At 40.6% G+C, this 13,363-nt stretch overlaps 1 protein-coding gene across 2 annotated transcripts in view; it reads right to left on the reverse strand.

Moving 5' to 3' along the window:
- Window positions 1-4,154, reverse strand: part of HEATR1 (HEAT repeat containing 1) — a 46,520-nt gene extending 42,366 nt beyond the window's left edge. For both annotated transcript variants that reach the window (XM_028104578.2, XM_028104577.2), the window contains exons 1-4: window positions 4,072-4,154; window positions 3,595-3,768; window positions 2,818-3,034; window positions 722-863 (exon numbers count right to left, since the gene is read on the reverse strand). In XM_028104578.2, the coding sequence (XP_027960379.2) occupies window positions 722-863; window positions 2,818-3,034; window positions 3,595-3,736 (501 nt within the window). In that variant the 5' untranslated portion in view covers window positions 3,737-3,768; window positions 4,072-4,154. The remainder of the gene's footprint in view (window positions 1-721; window positions 864-2,817; window positions 3,035-3,594; window positions 3,769-4,071) is intronic.
- Between the last annotated feature and the right edge of the window lie 9,209 nt (window positions 4,155-13,363).

The raw sequence follows: 13,363 nt of genomic DNA on the forward strand, positions 1-13,363 counted from the left end.
TGCAAAGTTTAGAAATCCAAGAGATCAGCAGCAAGGTGCAGGCACTCAGTGAATACTGCCTACTTATCATGTTTTGCATTTCGATTATGTATTTACCTAAATCTGGATTGTCCAGATTCCTAATAACTCTAATAGTCAGATTGGGTTTTTCAGCCAATGTGATAGGCTGTCTCTGCTTTACAATAACACTAGTAATAGAAATAGACGAGAAAGAGAAAATTTATACTGCTATTCTCACCATTTACCATCATGCATGGCATGTACTGGGTGCTCAATAAATACTGAATAAATCAACAAAAGGAGAATCCGAAATGAATACTGAATAAATCAACAAAAGGAGAATCCGAAATGAACTTCAACAGGTCAGTGGGGGTTTGCATACCTGAAACAAGTGTGTCTAGAGAGCATCAGTGTCTGTGTGTAGAGTAGGGAAAAAAAATGGTCTTGATGTTATTAGCAGAGGGAGTAATTTGATAAGCTTTATCATGCTTGGCTTTCTCTTCTTAAACACCCTTTAAAGTGCTTTACACTCAAACTCTTAAACTGTACTTCCTTTCTTTTTACTAATTCTGATCACTGACCTCACTATCATCATGCATAAAGTTAACTCTTTCCATGGTCCTACAGTCTATTAGTCTACTCTTGTCCCCATTTGTCCTCCTACTAACCTGAACTGCCATGCTCAATATTCAGTAAAATACGTGTCATTCAACAATCATACCTTAACTGGTGACAACCAAAACCATTTGTGTTTTGGATTATTAATTTTTAGGAGCTGTATAACCCGTACAAATATTCTTGTCTCATGGTACGGTAGAACACAAGCAATGAGGCTATCTTGATTATAAAGATGGATATGGAACCTGGGGGGAGAAAAGCAAACAATTCAAACTGACACAAAACCTACGAGCACATATTTCCTTACATGTCCAAACTGTATGTCAATGAGCTAAAACTACTCAGAATAAGTATCAGTGAAAACAAGCACATAATTATAAGCAAGATAAAGAGCATTAAATATACGTCTCTATCTTGCAAGATTTGGTCAACTCTTAGGCAGTAATATTTTTTTAATATTCAATATCAAAATTCACACACCATTCACATTCAGCTTTTTTTTTTTTAAACCTATTATTAAGTTAATTAAACTGTACGATCACTGCAGTCAAACCAACAGAAAAGCAACCGGTCAACTAGGCAGCAAAGCTCAGCTCCTCTCCATGCTCTAAAGTTCACCTTGCACAGCTTCCTCAGCTTCCCTAATTATCAGAATTCTAAAACCAGAAGACTAATGAAAAAGAAAGTCACATTACCTTCTTTGAATTAAAAAAACTGTTAAATTACAACCATTTATGATTTGTCCCTGAACTTCACAAAACTTTGTGTTGGCTCCTCTACCATAAGAGGTTCATTAATTACATCAGATACATTAAATCCTTTCTAGCTCTGAAGACCTAGCTCAAATATCTCCTTTTTCGAAATGCTTTTCCTAATTCTCACAGTGGAGTGATCCCTCATGTCTAAACTCTAAACTTACTAGCCAAGATGCTACTTTCTCCATGAAGCTTCCCTCTACCTCAGGCAGCACAACACACCTCAAACTTTGCATACACCTTTATTTTAAAACAATAACCAAGGGCGGCCTACTCATCTTGTATTGAATTTAAAATTACATGAATACAAAAAGTACTCCTTACACTAATCATCTATGGGGGGGAGTGGGGGGGTTAAAAGCTAGAAGAAAAAGGGAACTATTACAGACTTATTGTGTTTTTTTTTTTTGTCTGATGAGTCTAACGTTCTGATACTCAGAAGACCCAAGTTAAACTTATGTTTTCTCAACGACTCACTTGGTTCCAGAAGGGAATCACTTTATCCCCATGTCTCTAATTAATGACATGTAGGTCTTTCTACTTTTGAAACATATTAACACATGGCAGAATAAACAAAACTGTGTAAGCTGTGATGTGATGGCAATTAAGTGAGAATATAAACTGAGTATACGAGTATACTTACTAACACAATTTCCAAAGAGGATAAAAGAGCAAACCTTGGAAACCATCTTGTACCTCAGCTTACTACTTGTGTGACTCAGGTAACTTAACTATGCCTCAGTTTGGTATACTGTAAAATGGGGAGAATACAACTATCTTCCCATAGGAATGCTGTAAGCACTGAGTGCATGCAAAGTGCTTACCACAGAAGCTGGCACAAAAATGTTCAATACACATTAGCTACTATTGTTTTTCTTAAGTTACAGTATTTTAGAGGATACGATTTGCCTCTTCCCAAAGCATTGGTTTTGTTATTTCGGCAAGAAAGAAGTTTAAGAATACCCTTTGCTCCATATATGTAGTAACAATTTTTTTTTTTTTTTTTTGTAACGGCAAAGTAATGAGCTCCTTAGAACTAATGAGGTTGGCCTTTTTTTCAAAGAGAGAGAGCACAAGCAGGCAGAGTGGCAGGCAGAGGGAGAGAGAGAAGCAGGCTACCGGTGGAACAGGGAGCCTGATTTGGGGCTCAATCCCAGGACCCTGGGATCATGACCCGAGCTGAAGGCAGACGCTCAACCGACTAAGCCACCCAGGCGCCCCTGAAGTTGGCCTATAAACTCAAGATCTCTAGGAGTTCTAGTTCTCACTATCAACAAAAGTGAATTTAACAGGGGGGCATGCTTATCTCACCCAAAAGACATGGTGTTAATCTCTTAATATACCTAATTTCTCAGCTTTAAATTGGTTTAAGTGCTCTCATTACTTATTTTTTTAAAGATCAAAGCTATTAGCCCATAATTATTTCTGTAATTTTATTTGCTACCTGTGAATCAACCACTCCAGGCACTTCTGTGCTGGCTTCAGTAGGAAGTAAGGAGACAAGTGAATAAGGAATAATGAAATGTTTTCATCCAGCTGCTTGTTCACTGCTTTGGTCTGAACGCTGCGCTCCAATGTTTTTGCTAGCTGGCTGAACAACGGTGCTTCAAACTGCTCAAAGGAAGGGTCGATCCCCAGCAGCTCTTCCAGGCCAGTGCATCCTAGGAAAAGGCCAGCTGATTTAACAATTCTTTGCAAGCAAACTCATCTCACCCCTCTTTTATATAGGTTTACTTACCCCCCAAATCTCTGTATTCTTTTATTAGGTATAATCGTAATACAGTCCCAAATACAGATTTCTAGTTTTCAACATAAAAAATAAGTCCCATCTCCCTCACTGGAACATAAAGTTCTGCTGGGCAGACGCCATTCCTTTAAAAACAAACAAACACCCTTTCAGTAACTAGGCCAGTCCTCCTAGGGATTAGGAGGACTCCTCCTGCATCGCAGTCACTGCCTCCAGCCTTTTTTGAGCTGTTCTTCGCTCTACCCATTCGTTAACCTCCCTAACCCTGTTTCCTCATCTGTGAAATTCAGATACCGCTACCTACGTACGTTTCAAGCATCTAGCACATGATTATTTGTTACTCTCTATCCCTGAACAACATAAGTCAACAAGTTAGAAACTGCTAAGAAAGAGGGAGGGTCAGAAGAGAAGACGATACACCAACATCCACAAAACAAACGCCTCAGAGCTTTTCTTAGTTAACGGATGGCTCACCAATGGCAAAGGCCGTGTCCCTGTCGATGGTGGCCGCTTCCTTGGGGTCAAACAACAAAGAAGCAACTTCATCTCTCGATAACAAACTGCGGTCACTCTGAGGGAGGGCGAGTCGTTGGAGTTGCTGGGCTAAGGACGTCATCGCTCACGCCGGCAGATTCCTAAAAACACAGGCTAGGAAAACAAAACCACTGTGAGAAGCCTCCAGGAAACTACCAAGTGACTTAACTACAAGCCCCTAATGCCTCACATGTAAGTAACTTCCCTCGCACTCGGCGCCGTCCCGGACACACAACCGGCTGCTCCGTGACTCACGGACTCCAGGGTGCCGACACCACAGCAACAGCGTTAACTAAGTAAAGCTCCTGGGGCCGCGCACCACGGCTTTCTTCAGTCCTGACTCCGCGACACTCGAAAACCCGCGGACACCTCACCCTCCCTTCGTATATCGTCTACTCCCCTACAGCTCCTGCTCACCGGGAACTTGACCTCGGGAGGCGCGTACAAGAGTAACAGGTCTTCACAGCAGTTCCCACATGCTACCCAAGCCGCCGGCTCTCGCCCGGAAATTCATAGCACGCTTCAGGAGAGCTTCCGGTTTCAGGCACTACGGCAAGGGAAGAGGTACAAGCTTGTCAGAAACGCGATGAGATGACTCCACCTCCCTGCATCGAAGCCCCACCCCTTCGCCGTGCCAGACTTCCGGCTCAGGCTCTGGTTCTGTGTTCCGTTGGGCTCCTCCGCTGGGGGCTACCCGTCCGCACCGTGCGGTTTGCGCCTGAACGGTTCAGTCTCAGGGCGAGTCTTTTGTGAGCATTAAGGATCTGTAACTGGAACCATTTATTAGACATACATTTATCCAGGCTTTTACTACGTAGCAGCAGATTCGCCAGGGGTTAAAAAAATGTGAGCTGTGAAATCACGTTGGCTGGGCTCAAAGCCCGGCGCTAGCGCCCCTGCGCTGTGTGAGCTCCACCGAATTATTTCATCTCTCTGAGTTTGTTACCTTCTTTATAAAGTGGGGAAAGGCGGAGGATTTCATAAGATGAGCTGCTGATCGCGCGGTGTGAGCCGCTCTGTAAATCCTGGGTACCACTGCCCTGGAGCTTGGGGACCTTCTTGTCACCACTTTTGCATTCCTGGAGAGCACATACTGAATATTTTCTTCTTTTAAAGTTAACCCTGTTGAGATACAACTTACAAACCGAATTAACCACCTCAGTTCAACAGTTCTACGAGTTTTAACAGATGGAGATGTAACATCTCCCCAGTCAAGACACAGTTTCCATCACCCCTAAAAGTTCCCTCTTGCCCGTGTGCTGTGATACCCACTCCCACTCCAGGCCCCAGGCAACAGCTGGGTCTTGGCATCATTAAAGATTAATGTTGCTGAAGAGTCTTCCAGATGGATATACCACCGTCTGTTTCCAAAGCAGTGTGGTATGTGCTATAATTGGGAGCGTCTCTCCAAGAAGCTATACAGGGTGCAGGAGTGAATGGATATCCTATACCTTTTCTGGATGCATTCATTTCTCTCAAAAGATGGAACTTTTCGGTACCAGGGTGTTAGTCTTTCAATAACCCTCCTCCCTGAAGATTGTTGGAAACAGTTACAAATCTGAAGGCTCTCTGCTTCTGTACTCAATGCATATCCTCCGCTTTTTATTAACACAGTCTTTTGTTCTTGTTTAACAGCATTCAGAACAACCCAAAAATCTCTTCAGTTATTCCTACAGATAGTTATTAATCTCCTTTTTCATGTGGTGTTAATTGCCTTACGAGAATAACAGGATTTTTTAAGTTCTGGTGGTATCTACTTTACCCACACAAACGGATCTCTTAAAGAAATTGTTTTGTCCTAATGTGTCAAAGGGAATTTTGCCTTTACAAAAGCAATCAGCTTAGGGAGAAGTTAAAGTAGTAAGAAATGAAAAATCGGTACCATTTGATCCACAAGACAAGTTTGCTTTTTCACTTAAAAAATCCTGAATATATTTTTTTAAAGCTTTTAAAAATGAAAATAAAAAGTGCTACAGGAGTTTGGTTCAACTTTGTCAACCAAGAAAGAATTCACTGAGATTTCGAGCAAACAGGTATTTATTTGGGCAATGAGAATGGCTATTCGGGAGACAGATTCAGATAGGAACTTGAATTGTGCTCCGCGGAAGACAAGGAGGGGACAGAGATGTAAAGGTGAAAGGTCATGAGTGCAGTTCTCATTTAGGTCCTCTAAGCAAAATAGGAATTGAAAGTCTGTTAATTGGGATTGGTTGGGTTAGTAGATAAATGAAGGATTGAAACTTGTTAATTCAAGTTGCCTCCTTTCAAAGTGAAGAATTTGAAAGATTCAGGTGTCCTGATGATGAAGGAATTAAATCCAGGCTGAGGCCTTGCAGCTGGCAAAAAGTTCATGGTTCCTCCAATGAGGATATGCATAAATTTTTCCTCCTTTACAGCCTCTCCAGCCTATTTAAAAGAGCTAGGCTTAGCTAGGCTTGCTTGCTCTGTTTTGAAATCTTTTATGCCTTTCCATGTCAGTTCCAATGGTATACAGTGCCATGTTGAGTTTTATTTTGGAAGTAAACTAGGAAAGAAAATGAGTCAGAGATTCATAAATAAATACATATATGTATTTTAAAAAGGGTTTATTTTAAAAATATACCATGATCTCGAATTATATCTTCTTCTCCATTTTAAAAGAATTCTTTGGATATATTCCTAATTGTTTTCTGATTATCTCCTCCTTGATTTTACTGTTATATGCCTATCTCCTGGTTTGATTATTCAGTTGAGAACCAGAGCAAACTTACTTTCTCAGTTGTTATTTGAATTTAAAATATCAGTTGTCTAAAAATCCTTTTCATGGCTTTTGCTACTTTACATTCATTAAATCCATAACTTTAGCTATAGCTGATGCATTTTTCTTGATGCAAGGATAAACATGGTTTTCAGAGATGGCCTTTTAACCAGGTGCTCTTTCATCTGATGCGAGATGCCATTACAGTAGAGTGATGAATTCTGTTCCTCAATTCAATAACTACTCAAGGCAAGGACTCAACCTCCACCCCACAGTTTCTAAGAGTGATTTGAACGAGTAAGTTGTTTTTTAAAGGATATTCTCCCTCCTTCACCCTACCCCTTTTAATTCTCAGTATTGATACTTTGGTTCATTCCATGTGTACTTTAAACCAGGCTAGGCATATAGTGGTGAACAGGACAGCTGGGCTTTCTACTCTTACGGAACCTACAGTCCACCAGGAAGAAATGAACAGTAAGCAAATAGATAAACCAGAAAAGCATCAAGTAATGTGATAAGTACTCTAATGACACTGCTACAGAGCCATATGATAGGGGTGACCAAGAAAAGGCATCATTAGTTTGAGTGGTTGGAAAAGGACTCTCTGAGGAGGGAACATTTAGGCAGAGACCAGAATGAGAAGTTTTGACAAAACGGAGATCACCCCAGATAGGACTGATCCTGACATTTACTCCACTCCGGTCACAACAGAGCATCTTTCTATCCATTAAATACACCAAGCTTGTATTTTCTTCACAACATTTTTGACTACCTGGAGCAATCTGATTTGCTTGCCTACTTATTTCTTGTGTCCCCTCTCTTGAATACTGTCTTCACATAGGCTGACATGAAGCCTGCCCCTAAGATCATGGCAGCTGAGCAGTGTGCAAATAGAGACTCACCTACCGTTGGTCTAAATATTTATTTTTTTAAAACGATTTTATTTATTTGACAGAGAGAGCACAAGCAGGGGGAGCTGCAGACAGAGGAAGAGGGAGAAGCTGACTCCCCTGCTGAGTAAGAAGCCCAGCCTGCGGCCAGATCCCAGGACCTTGGGATCATGACCTGAGCCAAAGGCAGACACTCAACTGACTGAGCCACCCAGGCATCCCCTAGATATTTAAAAGTTTTAAGTCAACCTAACACACTGTTAACTCCTCCTCCTCTACTGTTAACTATTATAACCTCCATTTTTGACAAGTAAACATTTATAATGACAAAAATGTTTTTGTGTTTTATGAATGAAAGATGGCAAAATATAAAAGATGACAGTACTTAATTATTGTACCTATGTGGGTGTAATGTTGATTGGCTGATGATTTTGGTTGAGTAATAAAGACATATAGAGCTAATTCATTCCCTCTATATTTATGCCATAAAATTTTGCCTTCATTTCAGCAAAATTACCAATCATGTTGTTTCACCCAGATTTTCATAAATTTTGTTCTATTGACAAAAATTATCAAAAAGATTTAAAAATAAAATTTAATTATATTCAAAGTATGCAAAATGAATATATTTTCATAAAAATATAAATTAAGTAAAAAGTCAGTACGTTTTATTTTTCACTTGTTTTCAACAGCTATCTTTTTTTTTTAAGATTTTATTTATTTATTTGAGAGGGAGAGCGCACATGAGGGAGAGCACAAGCAGAGGGAGTGGCAGACATAGAGGTAGAAGCAGGCTCCTGGTTGAGGAGCCCCAACAAGGGGCTCGATCCCGGGACCCTGGGATCATGACCTGAGCCAAAGGCAGATGCTTAATCACCTGAGCCACCCAGGCACCCCAACAGTTATCTCTCTTTTAAGAAGACAAAATAGATTATAATTAATGACAAAATTTTAAATAAAATTAAATAAAGCTGAAGTTGTTAATTTTTTCATAAATATTATTACCTTACTAAATATTTTCACAAGTGGCACCTGGGTGGCTCAGTCAGTTAAGTGCCCGACTTCAGCTCAGGAGCTGATCTCAGGGTCCTGGGATGGAGCCCCACCTTGGGCTCCCTGCTCAGTAGGGAGTCTACTTGTCCCTTTCTCTCTCCCTCTGTCCCTTCCCCTGCTCATGCTCTCTCTCTCTCTCTCTCTCTCTCTCTCAAATAAATAAATAAATAATTTTTTTCATAAAAAATAAATTATTCACAAGTTTGTCATTCAATGTCCATCTAGTTGCCAGTGTATAGAATCAGTATTACCCTTCACTGGTGTTACATCTCTACCTACCTATTTTCAAATTTAAGAGTCATATGAATTGTTTAATACTGTAAACAGTCATCAGCTGCCATATCCAATTGTTGAGAATACTTTGCTGGTTCATGAGTACATCCAGACTCAAATTGGAAAACAAAAGGAAACAAGAAAGTACGTTCGGAACTACTTAGAAATAACACTTCATTATGCAGAAATCTATTATGTTCATGCAATCTGAAAGGAAGAATGTGACAAGTTAATTACTTTGTTTTTTTTTCTTACCTAAGCCCTTTTACATACAAATCTTCTTTATGCTCTGACACAGTGTCGGGAAGCAGTACAACTCATAAACCTTCAGTGCATTCAAACAGAGTTTTCTTTTAGTTGAGGACACAGGACAACAGACCCGTTTCCCTGATGCTTAACACAAATCAGAGACTGGATGTTCAGGCTCACAGGTTATGCTACAGCAGTGCTAAAAAGCGGATTTTGAGGGACAGCCTCCCACATTTTTAAACAAATTTTTTATGCATTTGTGAAATGTAGGGTGCAGACCTTAACCCGGTCCAAGGGTGGTGTTGAAATCAGGGCTTTCTCATGCTTACTACTAAATCCTGGGGTGAAGTAACATGCCTGAGATGTGGTTGACAACAAATATTTATTGGCGGAACAAATGAGTGAATGAATGTATATATGTGTAAACTGTATCTGTCTGTATCTCTTTCCTGTTCAAGAAATGTATATCAGAATATAAGTGAATGAAAGTATTGTTACAGGAATGACTTAGAAATATTCTAACTGAAATAAAAGTAAATTACTCAGATACTTCCAAAATTTTTGTTTGTACATTATTTGCATCATATATCACAACTGATGGGACACTATCTATCTGAAAATATATCCACTGGTGAGAAATGAAATAAGATGTATGTAATGAGCAATGTCAATTCAGCATGTGAAACCTACACCTTAGTCAAGTGGCAACAAATACATGATTAGTTCAATGAACTGAGAAGTTAAACGTTTGTTCTTCATATTATGTCCTAGTCAGAGTCATTTACATTATTATGAATTTGAACACAGTGGTCCTGTCACCAGGAATGGCAATTATCTTTCTGGTTATTTTGAAATGCAGTCGTGGGGAGCAGGGAATTGAAAAAAAAGAAAATTTGGCAAGCAATTAGAGTTAAGTGCCTGATACAGCTCTAGGAACCAGCAGATGGCACTGAAGCATTTTCCTGACCCCCGCAGAGGGCATTAAGCCGCATCCCCGGGTAAAGTGTGGAGCAGCAGGTTTCAAACTTTTGAAATTTGAAAATTGTGTACAATTATATAAAAATTAATTCATATGATTTTTCGATATATTATAAAAAGCAATAAAAGGAAGACCTTTAAACATTTAGAGACCCACAGGGCTTGAAAGTGTTTAGATTTTCTTAGCTAATGAGAATTATTTGGTCATCTGTTTAATAAACACACATAACTGTAGGTGTGGGTGTCCTGAATCCCCTTCCCCGTCCCCACCTCATTCTAAGTTAATTTCCATTGAATGTTTGCTACTGGGGAGATTTTTGTGTTGAATGGGGTCATGGTGAAGTGCAGAATTGGGAAAGCCAGCAAGGGGAAATTAACAGAAACATAATGACAAAGAGTTATCAAAAAATCCAGGAAAGTTTAGATGGTTGGTGTGGAGGAGAAGGATTCAGCTCTCTGTGAGCTGGCTTTGAAGAACTTGGGGTAGAGAAGAGCTGGGGTGATAAATGGAAGAAAAGAGCAGCTCCATGTGTTAGATGGCATTAGATAGGAAGTAAAGAGAGAACAAATTTTTTAAAGTTTTCTTGGCGTTACATTTGTATTCTCCTTTTGGTTTTTTGTTTTGTTTTGTTTTGTTTTTTTGGTCTGGGTACAGTATACCCTATTGATGGTACATGACAAGGTAGGGCTCTCCGAGTCCCTCCCCTTCTTCAGGGGGTCTGGGATGGAAACTGTGTAGTAGAGGTTGGGAGATTCTCAGCGTGTTAGGGGATGAGTGGGGGTGAGGTCTCCCCAGCAGCAGAAGGCCTCTCTCCTCCTCTTGCTTTCACTGGGGCTGGTGGTCCAGGGGGCTATTACTCCTTGGAGGCCATGTGGACTAGAAGGTCCACCACCCGGTTGCTGTAGCCAAATTAATTGTCATACTGGGAAACGAGCTTGACCTAGTGGTTGTTGAGAACAATGCCAGGCCCAGCACTGAATGTAGAAGAGTAGGGGTCACGTGTTGAAGTCACAGGAGACAACCTGGTCCTCAGTGGAGCCCAGTGTGCCCCCCAAGGGGACTCTCTGATGCCTGCTTGATATCACTGTACATGGCAGCTTTCTCCAGGAAGCAGGTCAGATCCACCACTGACAGGTTGAGGTGGAGACACAGAGGCCATGCCAGTGAGCTCTCCATTCAGCTTCGGAATGACCTCGCCTACAGCCTTGGTGTCAGTAGAAACAGAGATAATGCTCTGGGCAACCCCTCGAACTTCCCAGAGGGGCCACCATGGTCTTCTGGGTGGCAGTGATGGCATGGACTGTGGTCACAAGTCCATCCATGATGCCAACATTGTCATGGATGACCTTGAACATAGGGCCAAGCAGTTGGTGGTGCAGGAGACATAGCTGACAACCTTGAGGGAGTTGTCATACTTCTCATGGTTCATGCCCATCACAAACGTGGGGGCATCAGCAGAAGGCGCAGAGATGATGACCTTGTTGGCCCCACCCTTCAAGTGAGCCCCAGCCTTCTCCATGGTGTTGAAGACCACAGTGGACTACACAACACACTCAACACCAGCATCACCCCATTTGATGTTGGCAGGATCTCGCTCCTGGAAGGTGGAGTTGGGCTTTCCGCTAATGACAATTTTCCCGTTCTCAGGCTTGACTGTGCCATTGAACTTGCCATGGGTGGAATTACACTAGAACATGCAGACCATGTAGTTGAGATCACTGAAGGGGTCATTGATGGTGACAATATCCACTTTGCCAGAATAAAAAGCAGCCCTGACGACATGGTGCTCAATACGGCCAAATCCATTTACTCCAAACTTTACCATTGTGTCTCGGGAAGTGACTGGCACTGCACCAGAATATGCAGCTATTTGTCCAATGGGGAGAAGCAGAGAGTCTCCCTTTGGTATTCTTAAAAGACTTCTCTGAAGATTTCAGTTTATTTCCAGTTCTGTCTAGGAGCCAGACTAATATTTTTTGTGCTATAACTCTATGCTGTTACTAGTTTCAAGACCCAGTAAACCAGTTTAGTTTACCATGGGTTATTTAAGTATTGCAAATAAAGAGATGAAAATAGCATTCTTTCCCAACAACATGATCATATACCTAGAAAATCCAAGGATTCAGTTCTAGAAAGAACTGGATATAGTATGGAATATAGGAAACTAAATAGTTGAGAGTATAAATACACAGACACACATATACATACATGTGATGTCCAGAGCATTTCATCTGTAATTGTAAGAAGACAAACCAACAAAATAAAGGCCAATTTCCAATAGCAACACACACACACAAAGTACCTGAGAGAAAAATATATAAGATCTTTGTGAAGAAACAATAAAAACTTATGGAAAATTAAAAAAATGATTTGACTGAGGAGCGAAGATTGATAGCTATATTATGTTCCCAGATAGGAAGACAAATATTATATAAAATGTCTATGTGTCATCTCCAAGTTAATTTACATATTTAATTCAGTCTTAAGAAAAATCCCAGAATGGTTTTAAAAATTTGACAAAACGTTTCCTAAATGGATATAAAAGAATAAGTATAACAGAATACATTTTAAAAATTCTCAGAGGGAAATTTAATGGAAAAATATAATAAGGTAGATTAGCATTATCAGGTATTAAAAATATATGACAAAGCAGCTCCAGGTAAAAGAGTATAGTTCTGGGGCAAAAATGACTAATATATCTGCAGTACCAAAGAGCTAATTCAGAAATGTACCCCAATATAGAGTACAAAGTAAATATCAAAGACAATCAGGGAAGAAAATATTCACTAGTTGATGTTGGGGTAGGTAATTTGGGTGGAGTAAAAAAAATCAAAACAGATATTCACCTCAATCCATACACAAGAATGAATTCCAGAATCATAAAGAAATCATAGTTCTGAACAGAATGGAGTAATCAGGGACCATATTAACACTCTCACTGGAAGCAACCAAAACATGGACAAAATATAAGAAACAATGGTTTTCAAAACACTGTGCATTGGGCAACTAAGTTACCAGTGATCTCAGAGAGACATGAAAAAAAAGAGGTGAGCCCTGTGGTTGCCCCAGTGTACTAGCCATGGGAGAGTCTCCTGGTCATAACCTGAGGAGAGGAAACCCAGGGCGAGCACAGGGGACTCTCTGAGTTGAAGATGTGGAGCTGAGTCCAGGGAGAGGAAGGTGGCTAAAGTTTGCAGGACAGAATACTGAAGAAGAGAAACCCTCAAAGAGAGAGAGAGAGGTGTGGAGATCTGCAGGGATTCCCCCTTCAGTACTGGTCAGAGCTTACTAAAGCTGAAGAAAGAGTCATCTGAAGGGATTAGAGGGAAGAGTGGACATAATCACACAGCATCGAGAATACAGCCCGTTCCTACCAGTGAGATGAAAACTTTGCAACTGGGGAGAGTTCACAGAAGAGTCTTGCCTCAGAAGTGGCGTAATTGGAGAAACTGGTTGGATGTAAGCACTGCCCAGTGCCACCCAACACATCTCAACAGCAAGACGTGAAAGACAGAACTATTGGCAAGT

Source organism: Eumetopias jubatus, unplaced genomic scaffold (genome assembly GCF_037043125.1).
Source record: "Eumetopias jubatus isolate StellerSeaLion01/CBP00866 unplaced genomic scaffold, mEumJub1_p1.0 scaffold_17, whole genome shotgun sequence".
In the NCBI taxonomy this organism is placed as follows: Eukaryota; Metazoa; Chordata; class Mammalia; order Carnivora; family Otariidae; genus Eumetopias; species Eumetopias jubatus.